The sequence below is a fragment of the Myripristis murdjan genome, chromosome 11, assembly GCF_902150065.1.
Source record: "Myripristis murdjan chromosome 11, fMyrMur1.1, whole genome shotgun sequence".
NCBI classification, from domain to species: domain Eukaryota; kingdom Metazoa; phylum Chordata; class Actinopteri; order Holocentriformes; family Holocentridae; genus Myripristis; species Myripristis murdjan.
Window position 1 is genome coordinate 9,732,234 of NC_043990.1, and position 27,986 is coordinate 9,760,219.

General features: G+C 42.3%; 1 protein-coding gene across 6 annotated transcripts in view; it reads left to right on the forward strand.

Moving 5' to 3' along the window:
- Nucleotides 1–27,986, forward strand: part of pleca (plectin a) — a 55,425-nt gene that overhangs the window by 18,922 nt on the left and 8,517 nt on the right. For 3 of the 6 annotated variants that reach the window (XM_030063396.1, XM_030063391.1, XM_030063393.1), the window contains exons 4-32: nucleotides 350–427; nucleotides 607–699; nucleotides 4,909–5,075; nucleotides 7,964–8,079; nucleotides 8,370–8,476; nucleotides 8,904–9,023; nucleotides 9,318–9,413; nucleotides 9,519–9,646; nucleotides 10,393–10,486; nucleotides 10,952–11,106; nucleotides 11,563–11,899; nucleotides 12,407–12,484; nucleotides 12,761–12,922; nucleotides 13,043–13,147; nucleotides 13,869–13,964; nucleotides 14,117–14,242; nucleotides 15,237–15,389; nucleotides 15,696–15,850; nucleotides 16,238–16,364; nucleotides 17,149–17,332; nucleotides 17,579–17,599; nucleotides 18,257–18,414; nucleotides 20,283–20,461; nucleotides 20,569–20,707; nucleotides 20,963–21,319; nucleotides 21,613–21,696; nucleotides 21,799–21,903; nucleotides 22,234–22,332; nucleotides 24,600–27,950. In XM_030063396.1, coding sequence (XP_029919256.1) covers nucleotides 350–427; nucleotides 607–699; nucleotides 4,909–5,075; nucleotides 7,964–8,079; nucleotides 8,370–8,476; nucleotides 8,904–9,023; nucleotides 9,318–9,413; nucleotides 9,519–9,646; nucleotides 10,393–10,486; nucleotides 10,952–11,106; nucleotides 11,563–11,899; nucleotides 12,407–12,484; nucleotides 12,761–12,922; nucleotides 13,043–13,147; nucleotides 13,869–13,964; nucleotides 14,117–14,242; nucleotides 15,237–15,389; nucleotides 15,696–15,850; nucleotides 16,238–16,364; nucleotides 17,149–17,332; nucleotides 17,579–17,599; nucleotides 18,257–18,414; nucleotides 20,283–20,461; nucleotides 20,569–20,707; nucleotides 20,963–21,319; nucleotides 21,613–21,696; nucleotides 21,799–21,903; nucleotides 22,234–22,332; nucleotides 24,600–27,950 — 7,170 coding nt within the window. The remainder of the gene's footprint in view (nucleotides 1–349; nucleotides 428–606; nucleotides 700–4,908; nucleotides 5,076–7,963; nucleotides 8,080–8,369; nucleotides 8,477–8,903; nucleotides 9,024–9,317; nucleotides 9,414–9,518; nucleotides 9,647–10,392; nucleotides 10,487–10,951; nucleotides 11,107–11,562; nucleotides 11,900–12,406; nucleotides 12,485–12,760; nucleotides 12,923–13,042; nucleotides 13,148–13,868; nucleotides 13,965–14,116; nucleotides 14,243–15,236; nucleotides 15,390–15,695; nucleotides 15,851–16,237; nucleotides 16,365–17,148; nucleotides 17,333–17,578; nucleotides 17,600–18,256; nucleotides 18,415–20,282; nucleotides 20,462–20,568; nucleotides 20,708–20,962; nucleotides 21,320–21,612; nucleotides 21,697–21,798; nucleotides 21,904–22,233; nucleotides 22,333–24,599; nucleotides 27,951–27,986) is intronic. The other 3 variants (XM_030063395.1, XM_030063392.1, XM_030063394.1) reach the window with 1 other exon arrangement.

Consider the following 27,986-nt stretch of genomic DNA (forward strand, 5'->3'; position numbering starts at 1 on the left):
AATTATCCATTATCATGCATTCACTTTCAAACATCTTGGCTGCATCTGCAATGCGTGTCAGAGTCATGTGCAGCCAGATGCCGCGTGAAGGACTGGCCAGAGGAAGTTGTACACAAATGAACGCAGCCGAATTTGAGCCAGACCTCAAATTCATTTGTGCTTTCATTTTAGTTTCCAAGACCATGACTGCAACGATGCGCAGGGTTAGGCCTACTGCTTGTTGTAGATAGGAAAGGTGTTGTGGGACACTCAAGTGCCTGTCCTCAGTCATGGCGCCGTGCAGTTTGCTGATTCATGCCCCGGGCTGTTCTCTCTCCTTTCAACTTGTGCATCGTCTCGTCTTTTCCAGCCGCGGGAGAAAGGCCGGATGCGGTTCCACAAACTGCAGAATGTACAGATCGCCCTGGACTTCCTCAAACACAGACAGGTGCGGAAAGTATCATCACTTTATTTTTATTCTGTCACCATCTATTCATTTTTCTTTTTTTTGGTGTCATGTATTCATCCACCCACACTGTATTTTCCCCACTTTTAACTCTGGAAATAAATTCAAATAAGATAAAACTTTACCTCTAAACCAGTTCATGGTCACCCACATCCTTACAGGTCAAACTGGTCAACATCAGGAATGATGACATCGCAGATGGAAACCCCAAACTGACCCTGGGGCTGATATGGACCATCATCCTTCACTTCCAGGTAAAGTTTGGCATCACACACTGCTGGGATCAGTTCACTTCATTTATTTTTAATTTTAACCTCCATCAAAAATAATCTCCACAATGACCAGTTATATCAGAAAACTGAATGAGATTCCTGCCATTACTTTATGAATGACAGTTTTGCTTCATGTTTTGAATGAAGTGTAATCTGCCTGCAGCTCGTCTGGCAGCTGCATCATTTTTACTTTTCAGTCACGGTGTTTATCTTTTCAACTCAGCGGTGCCACTTTATTGCGTAAGATTGGATCAAATTCTTCCTTTGTTTGAACGACATGCGTTTTGTTCATTTGGCTTTCATTACGTGATGACTCGCTTCCGTGTCGTGGTTGGGAAAATCAGAGTAGCGTTGCTTGTTTGGATTCATCAGCCTCAATTTAGCCTGATGTTGACACAGCAGTTAAAGCACGAGTCCAACACACAAATCATCTCAGATGGGCTTTATTCAGCATTTGGCAGCACTTATGCTCTTTATATACAACTACCACCACTTCCCGTGCTCTTGAGTGCACAAGACTAAACAATAAAAAAAAAAAAAAGCTATCGATTTACTCATTTAAATTGGAAGCTTCACTCAAGTCAGTGACTTTTTGGAGCCATTTTCTCTGTTCTTGTGTAGCTTTTCCTGTCCGGGGCAGTGAGACGGCGAAGGTTGTGGGTTTGATTTAATCATGGGCTACTCATACCATGACATGCATAGACTACTGTATATACCACCTATGGCAGTGTAATGCACTTTGGATTGGACTCTCGTGTGAGCAGTGTGTGGAGAGAGATGTTTGGATGCTCATTTCAGCAGATGTTTTTTTAGATTATGGAAAAAGAGAGGGAGCGCAGGAGGATTCTTTGATGCTTTAATGGTTATGGTGGTTCTGCTGGGATGTGGATCTGGCATCCTTTCCCTTTCCTCTGTGACTCAGTGATTCCCTCGGGAAAGCTGGGAAGAGATGTAGGCGCGACATTTCGGTGCTCGAAAAAAAATTGAAAAAAGGGGAAGCTGCATTCGAAGCGGGAGAATTTATCTCACGCTACCAGCAGATGATTTTAGAAACCACTTTGAGAATTACATAGGACGACATAATAAAAGTTAAATAATGGGCATTTTTCCCAGTGTCTTCTGTGGTGTCCAAGTGCAAAAAAGCGTTTACAAACTCCCACAGCTTAAAAGCGCTTAGTCATCTGGCGGCCATTATTTGTTAAAAACAAAATCGTATCTTTGTGGCGGCACATGGTAGTCATCATGAACAATGGTGAATTTCCTTTGAGCTCCCCGGGTGCAGCTTAAACTTTGTAGATACACAGGTGAGTGATTGAAATAATAGCTCCTGCTCCGTGACAGAGGAGGGGGGCAGGATTCTCTCAAGTTTTTTGAGATGTGGATAGAGAGTGCGAGGGCGGAGGTCCTGTTTCCACTCAGAGTCTGAGTCACTCGCTGCCCACGCACATAGCAGTGGGGTTTCCCTTCTGGAGGGAAAATAAAAGAGGGAAGGATGGTGTTCTTTTTCCCTCCTCCACCCTTTCCTGCAAAAAAAAAAAAAAAAAAAAAGTAAGTGAAGTGAAATTACTGCTGCTTCTGTGACTCATCAGCACGCCGAAAATCGTTGAAACTACTGTGCATTGGTAACAAAGACATTTTTGTTTCAGTAGGAGCCGCTGAAATCAATCAGGACCGGAGCTCCTGCACTTACTCAATGCTCCAGCTGCACCAAAGTATTTGTTTTCTGCAGGCAGTTTTGGGAGTACTGCTGAAAAAATTCTCATTTTTGAACAATCACCATAAGTGACCAAACACTTAAAGCTTAAATAGCATTTGCCAGTGATTCTTCTTTTGACCTGATTGGAGTGATTTAGGGGTTTCCTGCATCCCAACAATTCAAACTAGAGGATATAAAGTTTCTGAAGAAACTTTGATGTGCTTGCCTTGCGAGCGCCTAGACATGTGTAAACTGCCAGCCCTATGCTGTTTGAGGGTTGTGTAGTGTTGTGGCTCTTGTCCAGGCGGGGAGTTGAACCCTGGTCTCCTGCATGGCAGGCAGAGACTTTATCCGCTGTGCCACTGGTGCTTGTGTGGGCGGGGCCAGAAATGAGGCCCTATAAAGTGTGTGAGCACTCAGCATGAGTGACAGTGCTGCTTCTGTGAAAAATCACCTAAAACTAGTGGTCAAACAAATGCTTTCTTCTCAATAATAGTAAGTCCGAGCAGAAAATAAAACGTACCATGAGAAAGGCAAGGCTTTGGGCTTTCAAACTGTGTCAAAATTATTTCCCAACTCCCAAAAATTCCCCCGCCTAGAGCGAGTTGAAAAAGTGTGTCTTTCTGCTTCTCTCCCGAGACTTTGCATTTCAGATATAATGGGAGTCTATGGGGGAGAGAGCTGGCACTCCTGCCTCGTTAAGGGTCATAGTTTAAAAAGTTGAAGCTACTTTGCTTTTGTATTTACATTTTTCAAAGCACAACTATTTTTCCTACAATTTGATCCCAAATTTATGCATGTGGAGTGAAAATTGTGGCCAGGAGAGCAAGTTAAAGACAAAAGTTTTAGGCGAATTTTAAGGGCTGCTCCACTCTAGCCCTCAGGAATGCCACTCTAGCTCACGCAATACACACTCATTCAAAAGTCAGAGGCGGCTCAAAAATAACTCCAAACTTAAACTGTGTTTTATGGCAAACTAAAGCAGACATGAAAAATTGAAGATGACACACATAAAGTTGAACATCTGCTGAGTCATTTAAGCTTTGAATGGAGTCTGTGGGCCAAAGAATGAGGGAGCTGTGAGGCTTTGAAAATGCATGAGTGTCTGCCGATTTCCCATTCTTTTTCAATGAGGGCAAAATCGTGATTTAAATCGTGAATTATGAAAAATCGCAAAGTCCAATCGGTCTGAAAATTGACACACCTCTTCTTCTCCACAAGACACACATTTTTCGTATTTGGTGCGTGGACGCAGGTCCAAAGCTCTGGGCTCTGGAGCCTTCCAAAGTTTTGGCCATTCATTTCCTATGGCCGAAATTTTCAGAAAAATTGGAATTTTGAGAATTCCGTGAGTGGGATTCCTTATAAAAGTAATAGCACACTTCTCCCAATGGGGCCGCACATTTTCCCAATTCATTGTGTGGGCCTAAAACCAAAGCTGTAGGAGGAGTAGCGCGCCGAAAAAAGAGTGGAATAATAACCTATAATAAAAATAAAAAGTATGCAAGATTTTAAGATGTGTTGCCTTTTCAAGGCAAGCACATAATAATCAAGTCAGCTGTTAAAAGTGCATGCAAATTGAATTTAAGTACATTTTCCGCGACTTTTTTAACTATTTGCATTGTCCTGCGGGTAAAAACCCCACCCACCTGATACATGAAAGTGATGAAAACAACGTCCCTCAAAACTAATGCTGAATTAATGCGAAGTAGACGCAACACTTAAACTGTAAGCCAGCTGCAAAGAGGAAACCATGCCAAGTGTACTAATGTAAACACACTAGTGGCGCTGACCTTGAAATACCTTTGCACTGCTTAAGGCTACCGTGTGGTTTGTTATTTCATTGTTTTCTCTCAACAAGCAAAATTATATTGCTGAGGGATTTTCGGCAAGATGTTTGCATGACTCATAGCCTCGACTCCCAGCTTTTAAAAACGAGGAATTTGCCTGTGGAGGTTCTGTAACTAAACGAATCCAACATCCATTTGCAGCTGCCAAAATGGGTAGTGGAAGATTTACCTTTGTGAAAATCAGCAGCCTCCCAAAGTTTTCGCTCATGTGATTTCAATTTGGCTCTTATATAAGTATAAAGTATTTTTTTTTTGTTTTTCTCCAAAAACAGTAAGTGTATTGTATTTCATGTGCCCTTCAAATAAAACTGGTGGTGGTTATTTGAGGTTTGAAATGTGACTCATCTCAAGGCTGGAAGAAACCAGCAAGCATACTGGAAAAAGTTTTCCTTTCCCTCAACCAGCACTTCATCCGTAATGAATATAGCAAACCAGTTTATGCCGATATGAAAATTCACTTAAACATGAAAACATATTTAGCACATATGCTACTGTTTATGGCTGCTTTTATGAAAAAGCTCCTTCATTGCTTGTTTTTATTCGGCAGCCATGTCAGTGTCAGGTCTTTCCTCCCTCTGGTTGAAACGTTGATCACACTGATGTGTGTTCAACACGGCTAACCGGCTGCACCGTCTCCCCGCTCAGATCTCAGACATTCAGGTGAACGGCCAGTCAGACGACATGACGGCCAAGGAGAAGCTGCTGCTGTGGTCGCAGAGGATGGTGGAGGGATACCAGGGCATGCGCTGTGACAACTTCACCACCAGCTGGAGGGACGGCAAGCTCTTCAACGCCATCATACACAAACACAGGTGAGCTGCAGGAGCACGCCAGCGAGACGGCCACAGTCCCACTGCTGCAGCAAACCATGTTAAAATGCATGTCTCCATGTTTGTGTCTTGGATGCAAGTGTTCAAGGCTAAAGACAGCTGATTATAACATCACATAGTATAACAAACATTTTAGCATAACATAACAAAAGGGGCAAGATATCCACCACATGTATAACAGACAGTTTATACTGCATGAGAAGCCTACAAGCTTGTGGTTTGTGTTCATTCTTTGGCTCCTTTATTCGCTTTATGCACCACATGTGCAATTAAAGCTGCACTAAATGAACCGATTTTACATCCAAGGTACTTCCAATCCCCTTGTTTTGAGTATTTTCAGTCATTTTAGAGGCTTTTTTCCCCTCTTATTTTTAACTGGCTACTTGGATACACTGGAAGTGTGAAAAGATAAAGGAAGTTTTCTTTCATGCAGTGTTGTGAAAGAAAAAAGGGAAGGATACAGAGCATTTTACGGGAATGTGGATGCACCATAGACTAAACCAAAATTGCCTAACGGTGCTTTGGAATAGAGTCTGATTCATATTAGGGCCACACAAACAAACAAACAAACAAAAAAATTACCGCCTGTTAGAAATGAGCAACTAATGCAAATGTTATTGAAATGACAATATGGCCAGGTGCAGTGTTCAATTTGCAGAGGATGCAATGTTTTGTCAAAGGTAGAATGTTTTACAAAACATTGTTATAAATTAAAAGTGTTATGGTGCTACAGAGAAGCCCCGGCCTACAGATTACATTTTCCAGATGAAGGAAAACATGTTTGTTTGCTACAGGCCCTAGCACAAATTGCACCATCATAATTTTAATAGCTGTCTCAGAGAAAATGAAAATTATGATGCAAAATGTGTCCATCCTTCTGTATGTAAAAATAATCGCAATATGATTTTTTACCATATCACTCAGCTGCACTGCCAATATTGCAGTATAGCCTTTTTTGAGCCATGCAGAGGAATTTTTATGGTCAGACAGGCTTGCCTGAACTTGGGATCCTGCAACACCATTGGACATCAGTTTTACAGACTGTGAAAGGTCAAATCTGTGACCTTTTTAAGACTCTGTGTTATTGATGACTTTTTAATTTGTTGCTGTAGGTTCAGAGACAGGAATGTCAAATTCCTCTTTGCGAGCCTTACAGCTGGATGTCTGACTTGTCAGAACAGCCGGGCGATCAGACACAATAAATCCAGCATCAAGATAAATGTCAGCACTAGCTTAGCAGATTATGTTGACTCTCCATTGCAGGCGAGCAATCATTCACGCCTGGATTTAAAATGGCATGCTTTTGACATAACACTTGGGTTTCTATCAGCTGAGCAGAGCGCTGTTTGTTGTGAGAGGTCGTGATAGTTTTAAATCGTTGTGGCTGCACAGACATGCACTACCTGAGCTGGCACCATTAAATATGAAAAAGGAGAGTTTTTTTTCACACTGTGGGTGTATCACACCAATTTGAGAATAAGATGCCCTGAAGGAGTGGGAACTGCACTTTGGCAGGTTGTAGCAAAACACAGGCACACTAACCTTTCTGCCGTAGTTTCTTTCTCGGGGAAGGACGAGCAGGACGCGCAGAGCTTCAGAGCTCTCAGGCAGAGGCTCAGAGTATCGCAGTTTTATATCCCAACAGTGATGAAATCTATCTGACCGGAGAAAGAAGAGGACTTGGATACAGGCAGAAGGAATTACCAATCGACCAAAGTGAAGCTTCTTCCACGTCTTCAGGATGGGAATTCGCATCAGCTGCCGTTTGAAATGCATCTGCACAGTTAAAAGTTCAAAACAACAGTAAATCGTGGACGCCGCTCCGCTCGGAAACCTACAGTGCAGTGCAGCGTTGTGACCGTTATCGCAATGTTGAAGCTGAAGAAGAAGTTGCACCCGAAGAAGCGGCGCCTGCACAGCGCCTCCAGCAGTGTGGCGGGCTCCGTCAGCGACCTGGACGACAGGGTGGTCATGCTGTGCGAGGACGTCCCGCCTGAGAGCTCCTCCGACTCGGGACAGGGGTCTCTTAGTCCTGGGGCACGTTCCAGCCGGGGGTCCCAGAGCGGGGAGCAGGAATCAGGATCCGAGCCCAACATCATCCACCTGAGCAGGGACAGATACTCGTACAGGCAGGCCTGCTACGTAGACAGAGAGCCAAGCAGGGGCCATGGAGAATATTACATTCAGAGAGTTGTGAAAGTGTATGGACGCTTTTTTTACAAGCTTTTATTTCGGCTATGCTCACTTAACTTTGTGTCTGTCCCTCTGTGTCTTCAGAATCATTGCTGTTTTATTTATTACATCTTCATATCTTTCTCTCTGGTATTTCTCGTGCAAGAGATGCATTTATTTCATTTTATTTTCCAACAGCCATGGGGGTTTTCTTACCTGTTCCAGCATCCTTTAGATGCTCTCTGCTTGTGCCTGCATGCCATTGGACTGCAATTACCTTCTTGGCAGTGTGCTTGTAAAGTCTGTTTTCTGTGTATAAAATAATAGGGGAATTTTTGCTCTATATGGTAGTGAGGACTCTTGTTTTTTCCTGCCCTATCTGGCATCAAGTTGTCTCTTGGAAAGGCAAACTGCTCATCATCAAACTGCCTCCAGCAACATCTAAAATGTCTGAAAATGATGACCAGCAGCTAAAAAATTAAGAGATGAAGGACCTTTCATGGAGAAAATGTCACAATCATATCATGAGTAGCTTATATTACAGACATTTTTCATCATTGTGTACATCTTTACCCAATTTGGAGTTGAAAAAGCTCCATAATCTGTCTCATAACTCTGACTGATATTGACAGGCATAGTAATTAAAGCGCAACTACCCTCCTCACTTTACTTCTTTTCTGTCTGGTTGCTTCCTCCAGGCCCACGCTGATTGATATGAGTAAAGTTTACCGACAGTCCAACCAGGAGAACCTGGAGCAGGCCTTCAGCGTGGCAGAGAGAGAGCTGGGCGTCACCAGACTGCTGGACCCCGAGGGTGAGGAGACGATAATCCGCAGATTATTTGAATCTTCATGCAGTCTTTTTTTCCTGCAGCAGGCTGCTTCACACTCATAAAGTAACACACAGTCAAAATTACCCAGCCTTGTTTATGGTCATGTCAAATCCAATCAGTTAAAGGAGCATTCCCGCTATTGACTCAGTTATTTGTCCCAGTTACCAGTTAGCATCAACTCTGTCATAAAATCCCTCTTTACTTCTGGAATTCACTTGCAAATCAGTAAAACAAAATGTGTTTTATTTCATGTTTTTTGTTCCCCTGTGCAGATGTGGATGTGCCCCATCCGGATGAAAAATCCATCATCACATACGTCTCCTCTCTGTATGATGTCATGCCCAGAGTGCCAGATGTGCAGGACGGTGTCAAAGCTAACGTGAGTCCCTCTCATCAGCCTTTTCATCACTTTGCCTCTCCCTCTGCTTCACTGTAAGGCCTTATGAGCAGAGCCTGGAGATGAGCTGGTACATCTGCAACATCAGACTGCACAGAAACAACAGAGTCACATCAAAATACCAAAGGAGTCATCAGTGCTTCTCTACAAAAATAAACAATCAGTCATATGTGCTTTCTGATTTTAACCATTAGCCATTTTCTGTCATCAAAGCATGGCCAAATTTTACATTTTACATGTACACTGTGGGCATAGCTCATGTGCTTATCGAGAGGAACTTTCAGCAAATGCACAAGTAGAGCCAGTATAGAACCAGTGGCTCTGTGTTTATAACTGGGCTCTTTCAGCTCACGCAGATCAGCCTTATCCTCAAGGTAAACCTGTTTCTCCATCTGCTCCTGTCCTGCAGGAGCTGGAGCTGCGTTGGCAGGAGTATTACGAGCTGGTGACCATGCTGCTGCAGTGGATCAGGCACCACATCCTTGTCTTCGAGGAGAAAAAGTTCCCCACCAGCTATGAGGAAATTGAGGTGAGCGGATTTGGATTGTAAAGATTTAGTTGTCCAGCAAAAGTGGGTTATATCTTACATTTTATAAAGCCTGTACATCTGTTTTTCCCACATTCATGGTCAAATGTTAACTGAGACAAGAGATAGATAACTTTATTGTCATTTCAAGGACACGTGTAAAAAAAACATTCATTCATTCTTTCATTCAATCGAATTTCGTTGCAAATGGCTCAAAACAGCAGTTAAAAAGTACAATTATAAGATAACTTGAGTCAACAAGCGATGACTGAATTCATCCCATTTTCTTATCTGAAGGTTCTTTGGCGTCAGTTTCTGAAGTTCAAAGAAACAGAGCTTCCTGCCAAGGAGGCAGACAAGAACCGCTCCAAACACATCTTCAAGTCTTTTGAGGTGAGCGCTGTCAGCGTAGCTCCATTATGCAGTTTTATCATGTACGCAGCTGAAAATCTTCCGAAGAAACCGGTGTTTTTATTGCGTCAATGTCTTTTCTTACAGAGTGCGGTCCAGGCCGGCCACGTCAAAGTGCCACCAGGGTATCACCCCCTCGATGTGGAGAAGGAATGGGGCCGTCTGCACGTCGCCATCCTGGAGAGAGAGCGTCTCCTGAGGACAGAATTTGAGAGGCAAGTCGGCCATGTTGTAAATGGAGTCACATGCTTTCTGTTGCTAAAGCAGATTCATATTTATTACCACGAGGCATAAAAAAAAAAGCCATCAAAAATACATTCTGTGTCATCATGATGGTGACTCATATCCTAATGATTAAGTCCACTGAGGCATAAAAAAAAAAAAAGAAAAAAAAGGAAAAGAGACTGAGTCGGCATTGTGATGTGGAAGTAAAAAAAAACGTTAGGGCAACCACATGATGACTGTGCCACTGCCATGGCACAGAGCTTTCAAAACTCTGGTGATTTGATTGTTCAAAAACTCTCCTGATCACAAGTTGGGAGTAGTCTTTGCAAAGGGTTGGTCTTTTTTGTCACGAGTCTCAAGCAGCCACTGTGGACTGTTCAGGACATCGTCTCTGCATTAGTGGACAGTCAGAGCTTACACAGAGTAGTGGCCTCCATCATGGCCTTCTTGCATCAAGGCTATGCACTACCGTATTTATTCCGCCAGAGGACGGAGTGAGTGCTTTGCTTTTTTCACTTTTTGCCGTCTATTTATACAAGCACTGTTGCAGAAATGGACAATATATTTATATACTCTGTTTTAATTATTTTTAAGGAATATAAGACTTGCACTGCATTCACCAAGATAATGGTCGCAACTTTTTTTCTGGAAAATTTTACACATGAAATACTAACTGGACTGTTTGTTACTTTCTGTTGTCTGAACTGATTTGTGACCTCTGACCCCTCCGCTGCAGGCTGGAGCGTCTTCAGAGGATCGTCAGTAAGGTCCAGATGGAGTCGGGTGTGTGTGAAGAGCAGCTCAACCAGGTGGAAACTCTGCTGCAGACGGTGAGACTCACACCTCTGTTGGGAAAAAATAAAAAAACAAACCTCAAATAAAACCAGAGCATTGTTGACCATGCATGCTCACTTTCTCGGGATGCATCACTTAATGGTGCAACTGAACGTTTATTACACAGTAGTCAGTATGATCGCATGGGAGTCAAGTCACATCAGCACTGTAAGGATCTAGAGTTGCACCAGTGCGCCCCCTGCTGACACACTGATGCTTTACTGTTAGTGGTTTTAGATCATTTAACTTAGATTGCAGCTGCTTTTATTTTATAATATATTGTCTGAGCTTTTGAAACTAGGGTTGGCAGTATGTGACATTTTTAATGTTTGAGCAAACTAGATCTGAGATTAGTGTTTATTTGCACTTTCTTGATAAATCATAGCAGTATTCTTACCAAAAAATCATTGCAACCACTGTAGCTACATGCTTAGCTGTAACTGTGTGTGTCTCTGCTGCAGGATGTGAGGATGCTGAGCTCAGGGAAACCTGCTCAGCACACAGCAGAGATGGAGGCGGACCTGGAAAAGGCAGAAGGAATGATCCGGTTCCTCTTCAACGACGTGCAGCTGCTCAAAGATGGACGCCACCTTCAAGCTGAGCAGATGTATCGCAGGTCCGAAATACACATTGCTGTCAAAATCTACACTGCTCTCATTATTTGTAATATTGATTGAAATTAGTAATTTCTTACCACACTGATTAAATTGAAATCTTCATTTATTCTCCGGAGACAGTTAAGGTTTCCCTCCTTTACAATGCCGCCGAGATATCACTTTAAAATACATCATCAAATAAGCTATACCTCATACATTATAATGACAGGAAATACACGTAATAAGCCGTTAATAAAAGTTATAAAACTGGCATATGCAGAATACGGGTGCGCCTGGGCTTCAATTAAAACCGTTACAATTAAAAACACAGTGGCTAGTGAGAATAGAGTTAATTTCAGCATAAGAGGGTAGACTTTCCAGTTTTAAGGTGCTTTGGAGAGCATTCCAGGATTTTGGCCATCATGAGAAAAAGCAGTCTTTGATATGCTGGATTTGTGTACCTGCTGTGTTTCCAGAGTGTACCGTCTCCATGAGAGGCTGGTGAACCTGCGCAGTGAGTACAACCTGCGTCTCAAGTCGGGCGTGACCGCGGCCCAGGTGCCGCTGACTCAGACCCAAACCCTCACCATCCTGCAGCAGGCCCCCATGAGGGTGAGGCCCGAGCTGGACGAAGTGACCCTGCGGTACATCCAGGACCTGCTGGGCTGGGTGGAGGAGAACCAGCAGCGGGTGGACCAGGGTGACTGGGGCTCTGACCTGCCCACCGTCGAGTCCCAGCTGGGCAGCCACCGCGGCCTGCACCGCTCTGTGGAGGAGTTCCGCGCCAAGATCGAGAGGGCGAAGGAGGATGAGGTACGCTCAGTCGAGAGGAATAAAGTGATCCTTGATCCTTTCAGATGGCATTTGTCATTCACTTGCATGCAGTATCGTTGGGGTCGAAGGAAAATTGGGGATGCCGCCTTTATTACTTACGCCCCTAAGCTTTGGAACACACTACCTTTAGACATCAGGGAAGCCAGCTCACTAGACATCTTTAAAAGAAGATTAAAGACCCACCTTTTTACTTTAGCCTTTAACTAGCTCCTATTTTATTCCATACTGTTGTCTTTTATTGTTTTATTTGCATCTTTTGTTTTATTTCAAATTTTATTTCAATTTTTAGCCTTTTCTTTTTAATTCCACCCTGTGCTGTGTTTTATTCTTTTTAATGTTTTATTTAATGTGTTTTCAAATGTTCTTCTTTTTATTGTGAAGCACTTTGAGCTGCAGTTCTTGTATGAAAGGTGCTATACAAATAAAGTTTTATTATTATTATTATTATACTCAGTGTGTGTTCTTGTTGCCTTTCGTCCGATCCAGAATCAGGTCTCGCCTGCCGGTAAAGCTGCCTACCGTGACTATCTGGGAAAGCTGGAGCTGCAGTATGGAAAGCTCCTGGTAAGTTACACAATTAAAACAGAGACTGCAGACTTAATTAAGTTGCTAAATTTTAAAAAAGAGAGAGAGATTGGAATCTTACTCTTACTCTAATCTTTCCTAAACTCTTAAAAACCTCAGTAAACTGTGCCCTTGCTGAACAATCAGAAAGACCGTGGTGAAGGCGATGTATTGTATTTAAAACATCACTAATGAATATAATGAGCTTGGTTTTTCAATCCAAGCTCAGACTTTGAAGTTTCATCACACTTCTCATTTGTATGTTTTATCTTGTAGAACGCATCTAAGGCCCGCCTGCGCTACCTGGACCAGCTCCACGCCTTCGTCACCGCGGCAACCAAGGAGCTGATGTGGCTGAACGAGAAAGAGGAAGAGGAGGTGAACTACGACTGGAGCGAACGCAACACCAACATGACAGCCAAGAAGGACAACTACTCGGTAAAGTGACGCTGCCGGGGTTTACTGCATTGAGGCGATGGCGTCATGGTGACTTTGAGATACAGGGTGAAGCTGGTGATGTAATTCATGCTGGCGTGTGTTTTTGTTGCCACGGAGCAGGGTTTGATGCGAGACCTGGAGCAGAGGGAGAAGAAGGTGAACATTGTCCAGGCCACAGGGGACAAGCTGCTGCGGGACGGACACCCTGCCAGGAAGACAATCGAGGTGAGATTATTTAGGCCGGAGTAGGACTCACTACTAATTCACCACAGAACATTTACAGTATGTCATCACAATGTCAGATTTTTTTGTCTTGTGGAAATTATTTGCATCACTGAAGTGTCTGTAAACACAAAGGAACTCATTTTAACTACATACTGGACTTTTACAGTATTAGTTGACACCAACACAAGTACTGTGACGTCTTTTTCCTTGGATTTTTTGTTAATAACGACTGAGGGTCTGTAGGGTCTCTGCCTGTTCACGACTACCCAGCGTTCACTCTGTTTATTGTAAACAAACTGCTCTTGGTAATAAATATCACATAATCTCCTGTATCCCAGAGGATTTTTCCTGGGAAAAGCCAAACTGACTCTGTTCAGGACAGCAAATTTAGTAAATGAAATGAAATGAAAATATTTATGTAGTGGCTACAGGTTGAACAAATATTGTGTTAAAACAATCTGTCATTGAGAATGGAAAAAAAAAAAAATTAACTCATGTGGAAATGTCATGGATTATTTAAGATGTATGTCTTTTTTATATTGGTTTTAAAGGTGGGGTGTTTTAGAGTGTGTAATAACTTTGCCTCCCCATCAGTACACACTCTAAAGCTCTGCATGTTTTTTTAACCTCAGTGACACTTCAGTGGTTTTCCTGCTTTTTGTTTATATTTGTGTTTTAAAATGTACGTTGCCCGTGCTGACTCTGTAAACCTCTCTCCCAGGCCTTCACCGCAGCGCTGCAGACTCAGTGGAGCTGGATCCTTCAGCTCTGCTGCTGCATCGAGTCCCACCTGAAGGAAAACACCGCCTACTTTCAAGTACGTTTTTGATGCATTCCAGAGTCCAGTTGATGTGATGTGATTACTGTATCTATATAAGTAGTTTACTTTGTTTGTATATGTATTATATAAATCAATGAACACTGAACTCTAAAGGACACTTAAACTTAATTTCTCTTTTTTCCATCTAGTTTTTCGCTGATGTGAAGGAGGCAGAGGAGAGGATGAAGAAGATGCAGGACACGATGAAGAGGAAGTACACATGCGACCGCTCCATCACTGTCACGCGGCTCGAGGACCTCCTACAGGACGCAGCTGTAGGTTTATTCACTGTTACTTTAAAGACAATATCAGCACAGTGTTACCACAGGTAGGACGGGGGGTTTGGGTAGGGACATCTGAAGGGCTTGTAGGATTGGAGATGTGGGAAAAAATATTTTATTTCCATGTTCAGTCCTCACTTGGGAGTTCAGCTTGCTTTCTAGCTCAGTGCAGTTTAGGAAACAGTTTAATGTTTTGATTTTAAGGTTTGATTTGTCATTTCCATATTTCCACCAGTGACCATATCTGACACCAGAAATAAATTTAAGCAGATAAGGCAGATGGGATGCTCATGTTTTGCAGCCTCAGTTTCTGAATTTGGCTGATATTATTATTATTATTAATATTTTGACATAGAAATCTTGCCTGATACAACTGTAACTATATTAATGACATCCAGATTAAACACTCAGTGTTCATTTTAGATTAGGTCCACTTGTATAATCTAATGCAGTTCAGTGCAACAGCTCTGTCATAAATTTTTACCTTTTAACAAAGTTTATAATGTTCAGTTTTTCTTGACATTGTGGTGAAAATGTGTAAATTTAATTCTGTGTTTATTATTGTGGTTGTAGTTTACAGAGGTCTTGTACTGTACTACATTATATTGAGAGGTGTTTCTAATTTTTTGTCCTCCACTATTTATATACATGAGGGAGGACAGAATACTGGAAACACCTCTTAATAAAATGCAGTCCAGTCCAACAGCAGCACTAACTATGAGCTCAGTGCCAAACATAGAAGTGAATGAACACCTCTGTTACTGTGACAACAAGAAAACCTGAGCATTACAGGCAGCAGGAAAGTAAACTTTATGGCAGAACAGCTGGATTAGATTGGATTAGATTGTACAGGTGGAGCTGATAAAGTGGACACTGAGTGTATATATTATTCTCTAACAAGCTGTGCATGAAATACCACACAATATCAATTTGTATATTCACTTTTAATAATCCCCATATTCTGTTTTTTTTTCTGTGATCTTCAAAGGATGAGAAGGAGCAGCTGAAGGAGTTCAAAACCCACCTGGAGGGTCTGAACCGCCGCGCCAAAACAATAGTCCAGCTGAAACCACGCAACCCGGCTACCCCGATAAAGGGCAAGCTGCCGGTCCAAGCTGTGTGCGACTTCAAACAGATGGAAGTAAGTTGCAGAGAAAATGCTCCCACTGTTCATTCTTGTTAATCACATCCACATGTGCAGTAACAATCAATACATCAGCTGCAGTTTTCTACTCATCGTGAATATGGTTCAAATTCTTGGACATACCTAGGATCACCGGAGTTATAATGACATACGTTATTGTATTCTCTTTTTAGAAAACCACATTGGAGAGTTAAACATAATATTGTCCAAAAACATATCAATACAACATTTTAATTACAGGTTCAGGATTTGACTGCTGTGTATCTGAAACAATGAAAGAGTCTATTCTCTGTTTCCCTCCAGATCACAGTTCACAGAGGAGATGAGTGCGCTCTGCTGAACAACTCTCAGCCCTACAAGTGGAGGGTGCTGAACAGCAACGGCAACGAGGCCACAGTGCCCTCCATCTGCTTCCTGGTTCCCCCGACCAATAAGGAGGCAGTGAACAGCGTGGCAGGGTGAGCTCAACCCCTCCTGGCCCGGCCGTATTCTGTAAATGACTGAAAACCTTCGAGGAGCCCAGTTCTGATCTGTTTCATACTTGATATACTGAAGACATTAATCTATTTATGTGCACACACACACACACACCAGGGCTGGCTTCAAATCCTGATCCATTCAACACATGCAGACAATTTATTATAAATTTTCTGTCTGTCTGTCTGTCTAATTCAGATATCTGAGAAATTTTAAAGTGTTATCATGTGTCTATGTCATTAACAAAGACACTAATTTTACACTTCAAATGGGTGACTTGGCCCAGACACACACACACACACACACACACACACACACAGACACACACACACTAATTTGTGCACTAATCTGTCCTTCGCCGTCCCCAGGCTGGACGGTAACCTCCAGAGGCTGATGACGCTGTGGCAGACGATGCACGTGGACATGAAGAGTCTGTTGTCATGGCAATACCTGATGAGAGACATCCACATCATCAACTCCTGGAACATCACCATGGTAACAACACAACGCATTAGCGATCGCGACAGGAGCGATAAGAAGAATCACAAATGGCTTAATGAGAGGCTGCACCGCTTGATATCACTGTTGTTGTTTGTATTAGTGACATCTGGTTGTGCTCACATATTTCTGTCTGTGGTTGTCGCTGACCTGGGAGACAAATTACAAATGAACCCCGTTACACTATTATGTTTGTTTCTGTGATGTTAAACTACGCGGTAGGTTTTTCCTCTTTATCCCTTGTTATTGCGTAAGTTATCTGACACTGACTGTGACTTCGGGACAGCAAACATTGATTTTGGCATGAAAAAAATTGTAAGTCAGTATTTTTTTTTTTTTTTTTTTTTTAGTTGGCTCTATGTGCTCTGCTACTTAAAATGGACCTTTAATCTCCAAGACGCCTCTCAGCAAAGACACAGCTTTATTGTCAGACTGACTTTTTTCTGCAGGCAATCTTAAAAAAAAATCATGATTTATACTTTAAGAAAAAGGCACTAATAGCTCATTTAAAAGTGTTTTTTGGCTCTAATGTCACTGGCACCCAATGTGTTTATTCTGCTGTTAGTCAAAACAACTTGCCTATACTGTAATAAACAATAGAAGAACCCTTCTTAAGTAAACTCTATTTTTTTTTATTCAAAATACAACAATCAGCATTTTGTGCATTTCAGTGTCAGGAAGAGTTTTCCAAAACAAGTCAGCTGGTCTTAATCGAGGTGAGGACACTCTCTCATGCCTTCCTTGTTGTTTTACCCCGACCTCCCTCGGTGTATCTCTGCAGTTCAAGACCCTGAAAGTGGACGAGTACCGGCTGGCGCTGAGGAACCTGGAGCAGCACTACCAGGACTTCCTGCGGGACAGCCAGGACTCCCAGCTGTTCGGGGCAGAGGACCGCATGCAGGTGGAGAGCGGCTACAACAAGGCTAACCAGCGCTACAACACGCTGGTCAGCTCCGTGGAGCAAGGTGTGTATTTGTTTGTTGCAAGAAACAGTGTTTGTTTACAAGTCACACATCACCCTGGGGTCATTTCTCATACTAATACATGAATACTGTTTCCTGAAACAGTCATTGTCGGGCACATGCCTTTTGTTTTACATTTTTTGTTGGACACATGTTTTGCTATGAAATTATTTGTTGGCTATTTGCTGTGAGATTCGTCCATGGGCTTTTTTCTATAAGTTGTTGCTGACTGTTGAATTCACATTACAGGCTATGTGGCACCCACAGGAGGTAAGGAGCTGTGGTTCTAGTGCCACATGTGGTACCACTTGTTTGGCTGAGTGTAGGACTTGTGGCTGCTGTGCTGTCATGTTTTCATGTTTTCTGCATCGGTTTAGTCATCTAAATCATCCTCATTAATTCCAGTTTTCCTCCTAACCTGTCATTGCATTCTTGTCTGTGTGCATGGTCGTGATTGCAGGATGTTTCCAGAATCACTTTTAATCAATCAATCAATCAATCAACCAATTAATCAAATTTATCAAATAATTTGAAGGATAACGGACATGAAAGCAACCATGCATGAGGCAGTGAGTTTGCTGTGTGCAATACTACAGTATGTCAGTAATACAAATACTGTTAATGTGCAGATTTACTACTAATCATGCCCCTGCAGTTTTAACCATATTAATAATAACTTCTTGTTGTTTGCAGATGATTTCGACTGATTATACAGTTTCTATATTCAAAGAGTTTCATTTTAAAATTCTACACCAGAATACAGTGATTACATTTTCTAGATTGTAACTTAAAGATAGCTAATTGGTTCAGTAATGTGCCAAGCAGGTCTCAAAATTTTACATTTTAAAATGAAACTCTTCATTTATTGTTCTATTAATTTTACAAGTGTTATCTTGTGATGTAACGATCTTTTCCTGACTCATTCAGGCGAGCAAGACGAGTCTCTGTGTAAGACCTACCTGAGCAGGATCAAGGACCTGCGCCTGCGGCTGGAGGGCTGCGAGACTCGGACGGTCACCCGCCTCCGGCAGCCCGTCGACAAGGAGCCTCTGAAAGCCTGCGCCCTGAAGACTGCAGAGCAAATGGTAATGTCAGGAGAGGCAATCGTAGTTATGGAGTAATGGCTCTGTTTTGTGAAAGTAGCAGTGAACACAGAGGAAATGACACTTCACTGGCGATGCTGACTGGACTGTCAGCCTCTTCTGAGATCCAACAGCTGTCCTCCAGCCCAGCAGCAGCTGAGCTCCTTTTGTTTTCCTGGCAGTTTGTTCCTCCTCTTCCCATGTTTTTGTAATTTGCTGTGAAATGGCACATGACAGAGAAATGAAACTTTTCAGAATAATAATGTTGGAAACTTCCTACATGAGAAATATGACCCCAGTTGCCCAGCTGGTGTCAATAAAAGAATTAGCTTAAAAAGGGCCATAAATCCCAAGTAGTCAGTCTGATTTGCACAGAATGATCACACAGCATTCAACTGGACTCTAAAGCTTAACCAGTGGAGTCATGCCTGCTGAGATTCATTTTGTAGAAGTAGTAGCAGTAATAGTCGCATTTTTTTAGTAGTAGTGTTTTTATTCAGTCAATATCATTAAGAGTCTAGACAGTGTACTGTAAACAAAGTAATTAAAACTGAGAGTTAAGTAATGAGTGAAAAGGCACAGGCAGAAGCATAAACCTTATATATATGCGTGTCCTACATTCTTATCAATTTAAGCTATCCTCCAGAAATAAAAATTTAAAAAGTACAACATTATTCACACTTGTAACTCAAAAATAGCTTTATAAACCATTCTTTTGAAAACCAGATCAAGTTACACATTCTTAAGATACATCTGTGTTTAATCCCTTTTTTAACTTTTTTAAGAAATTTTTAGCTCTGAACATAATTTGCATTATTTAATAATATATCAAATAATTTAATATCATAATATGGGATTTTATACACAGTGGATTAGTATGATCATAGTAACCAGCTTTATTAATAATACATATGGCGTATGGTTTTGCACTATTTTTAATCAATTCCTATATTACCTGATTGCCATCAAACATTGCATTTTTGGACTACTTATCAAATATTACCGAGAACTTTTTCATTGGATAAATAATGCAATAACGCTGCAAAATACTTTTCAACTTCATGACAGTTCGTCCAACCATCATAAATTTTGGTGGACGATTTTAAATCAACCAGAAGGGGGCAGCACAAATGCCAAAAATTAACTTGAAATGGGGCAGGCTCAATTTATCTCACAGATGTAGGTGCAGGTTTCACAAATGAACTGGTTGAACTCTTTAGGATGTCAGTCTGAAATATGTCACATGGAGGCCAGCTGGCAGCGCGTTAGGTAGAGAGGAAGCCGGTGGCAGTTGGAGCCGTCACGTCATGCCGCTCTGACACCGACTCCAAATCTCTATCAGCACCTGAACCCTGTAATTACTACTTGCTGACGTGCTTTAATCTTAGTTCACCGTGCTGTTTTGTGGCCAAGATTTCAACACGCTCATCTGCAGCATGCTATCCTTACTATTTTTATTCTTTTATTTTTTATTAATATGTCTTATTGCTGAGCCTGTTCTGAGTGCCACACATTTAGGACAGTTTTATCGCCTGTTGTCGGAGGATCATCATTTAAGTTAATGCCTGCTTAGCTTTTATACCCCTCACATTAAATTCACAGCTGGTATTCAGAGAGTCATTAAGTTATTCGATTAGGCAAAATGTTTAGTACAGTTTCCATCTTTTTCCTGTCTTCCTGTTTTCCAGTTATAACACAAACCAGTAAAAGTATTTCAGCAATAATACAGACCAATTCCATTTATTTTTTGTCCACATGTTGCCGCTGAATGCTGAAAGTTCAGTTTATAACGCATGGTAATTGCTCATTTTGTATTATTAGTGATGCAGAATATTTGTTCAACAAATCGTCTCCCTTTTACTCGATGACAGAAAGTCCAGTCCGAGTTAGAGGACTTGAAGAAAGACTTGAACAACATAGCTGAGAAGACGGAGGAGGTGCTGGCGTCTCCGCAGCAGTCCAGCAGCTCCCCGATGCTGCGCTCCGAGCTGGACGTCACGCTGAGGAAGATGGACCAGGTCTACGGCCTGTCCTCCGTCTACCTGGACAAGTGCGTCTATGTGACTCTACGTCCATGCCCATAGTGACCAATCATGACTCTCAGTGACGGATTTAGTGTCGCTTAGACTTAATAGAGTGTATCCCTCTTACTTTCAGGCTGAAGACCATCGATGTGGTGATTCGAAGCACCAAAGATGCTGAGGACACACTAAGGAATTATGAGACTCAGCTTCGAGATGTCACTAAGGTGCCAACATCTGAAAAGGAGGTGGAGAGCTACCGCAGTCAGCTCAAGGTATTTTCACATCAAGGGGAAAAAAGATGCTACCACAAAGTGTAGATGTTTAATGGATGCTTCTATCCAGCAGAACTCACCAGGAGTGTGTATGCTTTAACACTGTTGTTAAAAAAACTTTTATGGCTTTCTTGAGAAGTAATCCTGTAAGTGACCATCAGGTCCAGGTGGTCAGTCATCCGGATACACTGCATTAAAGAGTAATATTGTTGTTGTTCTCTTACTCTCCCTCATCCTCTCTTCTCACTCTGACAGAAACTGCGCGGTGAGGCCGAGGCCGACCAGGTCGTGTTTGACCGCCTGCAGGACGAGCTTAAGAGGGCAACCACCGTCAATGACAAGATGACGCGGGTCCACAGCGAGCGTGACGCCGAGCTGGAGCATTACCGGCAGCTGGTCAGCAGCCTTCTGGAGCGCTGGCAGGCTGTGTTCGCACAGATAGACCTGAGGCAGCGAGAGCTCGACCTCCTGGGCCGCCAGATGCGCTCCTACCATGAGAGTTACGACTGGCTCATCCGCTGGCTGGGCGAAGCCAAGCAGAGGCAGGAGAAAATCCAAGCTGTGCCAATCGGAGACAGCAAGGCTCTCAAGGAGCAGCTGGCACAGGAGAAGGTACTGCAGACTGAAAAGGGCTCAGGCTGTGTGGGGTTCAGGGAGGGAGAGTCCATGTTGCCCCCTGGTGGTTAAACAGACTCATTGAATCACACATGACAAGGACGCAGTCTCCTTTTGCAAACAGTCTTCCTGTGTTGGTTTATTTCAAACTGTTAATAAGGAATTTACCTCTCTCCCTGTAGTCAATGTAGTTTTTTCATGAATTAATGTTGCATTTGAAATTTGAATGAGGGTTTTCAAGAATACAAACAAAAATAATAGTAAGCACAGATTTTTATGTCTCTTTACAGAAACTCCTGGAAGAGATTGAGAACAATAAGGACAAGGTTGAAGACTGCCAGAAATATGCAAAGGCATATATTGATGCAGTCAAGGTATGTGCAGATATGTGCAATCTTACCAAACAAACAAACCAAAAAAAAAAAACCTTTAAAAATTAAACTGCTAACATAACTTTTTCCATCTCCTCTGTTTAGGATTATGAGCTTCAGGTTGTGACTTACAAAGCACTCCAGGATCCAATTGCGTCTCCCATGAAGAAAGCCAAAATGGAGAGTGCGTCTGATGACATCATCCAGGAGGTGAGTTTGACAAGCAGGTTTGCCTCAGATGCCGCCTCTGTCCGCTGTTCTTGCATTAAAAGTGTAAAGCCTGAAAAGAGCAGAGATACACACACCTCCAGTACAGGTGCTGGGTTGAGTGGAACAATACTGTATATAATTATAAGAACCTGCACACTGTCAGCTACATTTTCATCATTATTGTAGGTCTTTGTGTTTTTGTGCATCTTAACTTTTATCTGCAGAACCCTGACAACTCAAATCTGCATGAATGCAATGTGAGCAAGACTGGCTGTAAGAAAATATGCTCACTTTACCGCTCACTGTCCTATACTGCTGAATTTATTCCAGTATGTTACTCTGAGAACCCGCTACAGCGAGCTGATGACTCTCACCAGCCAGTACATCAAGTTCATCATAGAGACACAGCGCCGCCTGGAGGATGAGGAGGTAATTGCACACACTCTGAAGGCACGCGGCGGCAGCAGCAGCAGCAGCCGCCTGTCAGAAAGTTCAAACCCCACTAACACAAACGCAGATACCCACAACCAAACACCTGCTATCACCGATTAATGTATGGGAAATCATTTGTCATTATTTATCAAATACTTGCAGAATGTTGGCACTCAAAATTTAGGAATCAGTCATTTTGAACATTGATGCACTGACAATGACGGAACAGCCCGCAGTGGCGAATGTGAAGTGTTTAGTGAATATTATACCAGTGTTAGTGTTGCAGCACATCACATCCCCCCAACAGTACCTGTCCTTCATTCCTCTACACTGTGTATTTAGTCAAGTCATAATCAGCCACTGAGTTACAAACCTGTATGTGCATACGCTTCTGATTTGGCACGGGCAGTCGACCACTAATTCAGCTGCATCTTCCAACTGCTCAACTGCTTGTCCTACAGTTTTACTTTGTTATTTGCTTCCTTATTTATTCTTGAAATCACCCACACATGTAATTAAGAGGCTTCCGTTTGGCTAACTCCCCTTTCAAATATATGGTTTGTCAGACTTTTCTTTGCCCTTCCCTTTTTCTCCTAACTTTGTATTTTGTTTTGTTCTTTAAACTGCCCACCAGTGCTTTGTCATGATGAATATTAATCATGAGCTTAAGAGATGAATTAACCCGAAAGCATCAGGTATTTAAAAAAAAGACCCTCTGTGTCCATATCATCCCTCTGTACATCAGACCCTTGTCTTGCTCTCATGAAAGGGAAGGTTTATGATTTGTGAGGTCTATCCTATTTAAGCCTCCGGTCATTGAAAAGCTCTAATAGCATAGTTTTTGTTTCTGAGAAACTGGCACCAGCTTCCTGTTAGCATTTGCGCTAGTGTCAATGGAACTGAAACTTAAATTTACAAGCCATTTCACAGACTTCCATCATCATAATACTACAGTGAATAAGTGCACCAGCTGTGTGAAAGGACCATCCTGCAAATTTTGTGAGGAATGGCCTGATTCCATTGACTTACTAGCATTGCTTATAGATGGTGTCAGTGTCTCAAACAAAAACACTGGGCTCCAGATGTTTGAATATCCCGAGACAGAGCTCAATTAGTATCAATAGGATAGGCTTCTAAAATTTGGAACCTTCCCTTTAGGTTTCTGTCACTCATGTACAATTACATGATACATGTAGTGTTATTAGTGAAGATTAATACCCATCACTTGTTGTTTACTTTATCTTAGACTCAACGCAACCTTATCTTGGATTTTTGTCATGTGAATTACATCACGCAGTAAAAATCCAAGCTCATTTTGTTGCTCTGTGCTGCGTAAAAATCATATTGTGTTTGCTGCATCACTATGCTATTCCTCATAATGAGGTTACTCCGGATTGGTGCACTTGCATAGCAATACTGCAACTCCATAGGACAGATTATTTATTTATTTTTGTTATATTACTGGGCTGTTTTGTAACTATTGCCTGCTTTATGAAGTTATGGTTAGCTTACTAGCTGTGCTTAATATGCTTTGCATGATGCTATTTCTTCTCTGCCTATCCATTTGCAGTTACAATACACATTTTACAGAACACTGATTTAAGGGCTGAGACTGATTTATCTTGAAAATGTAAAGGTTGTGTTGCAAAATCTCACCCCCAGATCTAAAATTATTGTGCTATTATAATATGGAATTATGAAACTCAGAGTAGTGTGCCTTAGAAACTAATTTTCATTATGGCAATATGGCAGCAGCAACATTTGTATCTTGCTGCATAAAAGTCATTAAATTAGGTTTGGTATTATGGTATTGTTATTGTTATAGTAATGTGTTTCTACATAACATATGTAGAATTTGCTGTAACTTGTCATTACCCCTTAATCACTATGTTTAATGCAAATTTATTTGGTGTACAGACAATGGGCAACTATCTAGAACATCAATATGGAAAAATACCTCAATTGCATGAAGCCATTCAAAATCCAAAGTGTAGTGTTGTGCCGTGTTGTGAAGTAAAGTCTCATTCTGTGTGCCATACATTAAATGAACATGACAAGCATTTCCCAATACAGTATTTTCCCAACCCAATATAAATGTTTACTTGTTGTAGGTAGATAGTCATAACCGTAACATATTCTCATGTATTTACATTTCTATGTACCTACATGTATTTATAACTTATTAGATAAAGAATATTTTATATTCTAACACCCCTAACATTGTCTCAATTCCCTTTGCTCCCTCTTTGCTTGTACTAATACAGAAAGCTACTGAAAAACTAAAAGAAGAAGAGAGGAAAAAGATGGCAGAGATGCAAGCGGAGTTAGAAAAACAGAAGCAGTTAGCTGAGGCCCACGCTAAAGCTGTGGCCAAAGCAGAACAAGAAGCCCAGGAGCTAAAGTTGAAAATGAAAGATGAGGTCAGCAGGAGGCAAGATGTCGCAGTGGATGCTGAGAAACAGAAGCAAAACATACAGCAGGAACTGCAACATCTCAAGAGCCTGTCAGAGCAGGAGATCAAGTCCAAGAATCAGCAAGTGGAAGAGGCTCTGCTCAGTCGTACAAAGATTGAGGAAGAAATCCACATCATTAGAATCCAGTTAGAGACTACAATGAAGCAGAAGTCCACAGCTGAGACTGAGCTACAGCAGCTTAGAGACAAGGCGACTGAGGCTGATAAGCTGAGGAAAGCTGCACAGGAGGAGGCTGAAAGGCTTCGTAAGCAGGTGACTGAAGAGACTCAGAAGAAGAAAAATGCAGAGGAGGAGCTAAAACGTAAATCTGAAACGGAAAAAGAGGCTGCCAAGCAAAAGCAGAAAGCACTGGATGAGCTGCAGAAATTCAAAATCCAAGCTGAAGAGGCAGAGAGGCGCATGAAACAGGCTGAGGTGGAGAAAGAGAGACAGATTAAGGTAGTGGAGGAGGTCGCCCAGAAGTCTGCTGCCGCGGAGTTACAGAGCAAACGCACATCATTTAATGAAAAGGCAACAAAGCTGGAGGAGTCCCTGAAGAAAGAGCAGGGCACTGTCCTCCAGTTGCAAGAGGAAGCTGAGCAGCTCAAGAAACAACAAGATGAAGCTAACAAAGCCAGAGAGCAAGCAGAGAAGGAGCTTGAAACATGGAGACAGAAAGCCAATGAGGCTCTACGGTTGAGGCTTCAAGCTGAGGAGGAAGCCCACAAAAAGAGCCAGGCTCAGGAGGAAGCAGAGAAGCAGAAGGTGGAGGCTGAGCGAGATGCCAAAAAAAGGGCTAAAGCTGAAGAGGCAGCACTTAAACAGAAGGACAATGCAGAGAAAGAGCTAGAAAAACAGAGGAAATTGGCAGAACAGACAGCCCAGCAAAAGCTGTCTGCGGAACAAGAATGCATACGCTTAAAAGCTGACTTTGAGCATGCTGAGCAACAGAGGGCCCTACTGGATAATGAGCTCCAACGCCTGAAAAATGAGGTGAATGCTGCTGAAAACCAGAGAAAACAACTGGAAGATGAGCTGGCCAAAGTGAGAAGTGAAATGGATGTTCTTCTTCAGATGAAGATAAAAGCTGAGAAGGAGACCATGTCTAACACAGAAAAAAGTAAGCAGCTCCTTGAATCTGAGGTGCTGAAAATGAAGCAGCTTGCTGAGGAAGCGGCCCGGCTGAGATCAGTTGCTGAAGAGGCTAAGAAGCAGAGGCAGACAGCAGAGGACGAGGCAGCTCGACAAAGAGCTGAGGCTGAAAACATACTCAAGGAAAAACTGGCTGCCATCAATGAAGCAACCCGTCTGAAGACTGAAGCGGAGATTGCTCTGAAAGATAAAGAGGCTGAAAATGAAAGACTCAAAAGAAAAGCTGAGGATGAAGCTTATCAGAGGAAGCAACTGGAAGACCAAGCCACTCAGCATAAGCAAGACATTGAGGAGAAAATTACACAGCTCAAGAAAACATCTGATACTGAGTTAGAGAGGCAAAAAACAATTGTGGAAGAAACTCTTAAGCAAAGGAAGGTGGTTGAAGAAGAGATTCGTATCATTAAACTCAACTTTGAGAAAGCATCAAGAGGCAAGTTAGATTTGGAGCTGGAATTAAACAAACTTAAGAGTGTTGCAGAGGAGGCACAGCAGAGCAAACTTAAAGCTGAGGAAGAAGCAGAAAAAATGAAAAAGCTTGCTTTGGACGAGGAGAAGAAAAGGAAAGAAGCTGAGGAGAAAGTCAAGAGGATCACTGCAGCGGAGGAAGAGGCAGCTCGACAGCGCAAAGCTGCTCAAGAGGAACTTGAACGCCTCAAAAAGAAAGCTGCTGAAGCAAACAAGCAGAAAGAGAAGGCAGACAAAGAAGCAGAGAAACAGATTGTTATAGCCAAAGAGGCAGCACAGAAATGCAGTGCTGCAGAACAGAAAGCACAGGATATGCTCAGTAAGAAAAAAGAGGACATTCTTGCTCAGGAAAAGCTTAAAGAAGAATTTGAAAATGCCAAGAAACTTGCACAAGCTGCCGAGAAAGCCAAAGAGAAAGCAGAAAAAGAGGCTGCCTTACTTCGTCAAAAAGCCGAGGAGGCTGAAAAACAGAAAAAGGCTGCTGAGGATGAAGCTGCAAAGCAAACCAAAGCTCAAAAGGATGCAGAGAAACTAAGGAAGGAAGCAGAGAAGGAGGCTTCCAAGCGAACAGAGGCTGAGGCAACAGCTTTAGAGCAGAAGCGACAGGCTGATGCAGAGATGGCCAAGCACAAAAAACAAGCTGAACAAACACTTAAGCAGAAGTCACAGGTTGAAAAGGAGCTAACAAAGGTTAAACTACAACTGGATGAGACTGACAAGCAAAAATCTGTCTTAGATGAGGAGCTTCAGCGAGTAAAGGGCGAGGTAAATGATGCTGTTAAACAAAAAACGCAGGTAGAGGATGAACTGTCCAAAGTCAAGATCCAGATGGAGGAACTCCTGACACTTAAGCTAAAAATTGAGAAAGAAAACAAGCAGCTTGTACAGAAAGATAAAGATAATACACAGAAACTCCTGGCAGAGGAGGCAGAGAAAATGAAGATACTGGCGGAAGATGCTGCCAGGCTTAGTGCGGAGGCTCAGGAAACAGCCAGACAGAGAATGATTGCTGTGCATGACCTGGCTGAACAGAGGGCACTTGCAGAGAAAATGCTAAAGGAGAAAATGCAGGCTATCCAAGAAGCTACAAAACTAAAAGCTGAGGCAGAGGAGCTCCAGAGACAAAAGAACCAGGCACAGGAAGAGGCTCAGAAACTACTACAAGACAAACAACAGATACAACAGCGCCTTGATCAGGAGACAGAGGGCTTCCAGAAATCATTGGAGGCAGAGCGCAAAAGACACCTTGAAATTTCCGCTGAAGCAGAGAAGCTGAAACTGAGGGTAAAAGAGCTCAGTAATGCTCAGTCTAAAGCTGAAGAGGAGGCTAAGAAATTCAAGAAACAAGCTGATGAAATTGGAGCTCGTCTTCAAGAGACAGAAAAACAAACTGTACAGAAAGTTGTTGTGGAAAAGCTGGAGACACAGAGACTGCAGAGCACCAAAGAAGCTGATGAGTTACGAAAAGCCATTGCTGACCTTGAAAAAGAGAAGGAGAAATTGAAAAAAGAGGCAGAAGAGCTTCAGAATAAGTCAAAAGAGGTATTGTGGCATGAATTAACACTGTACAGCAACATA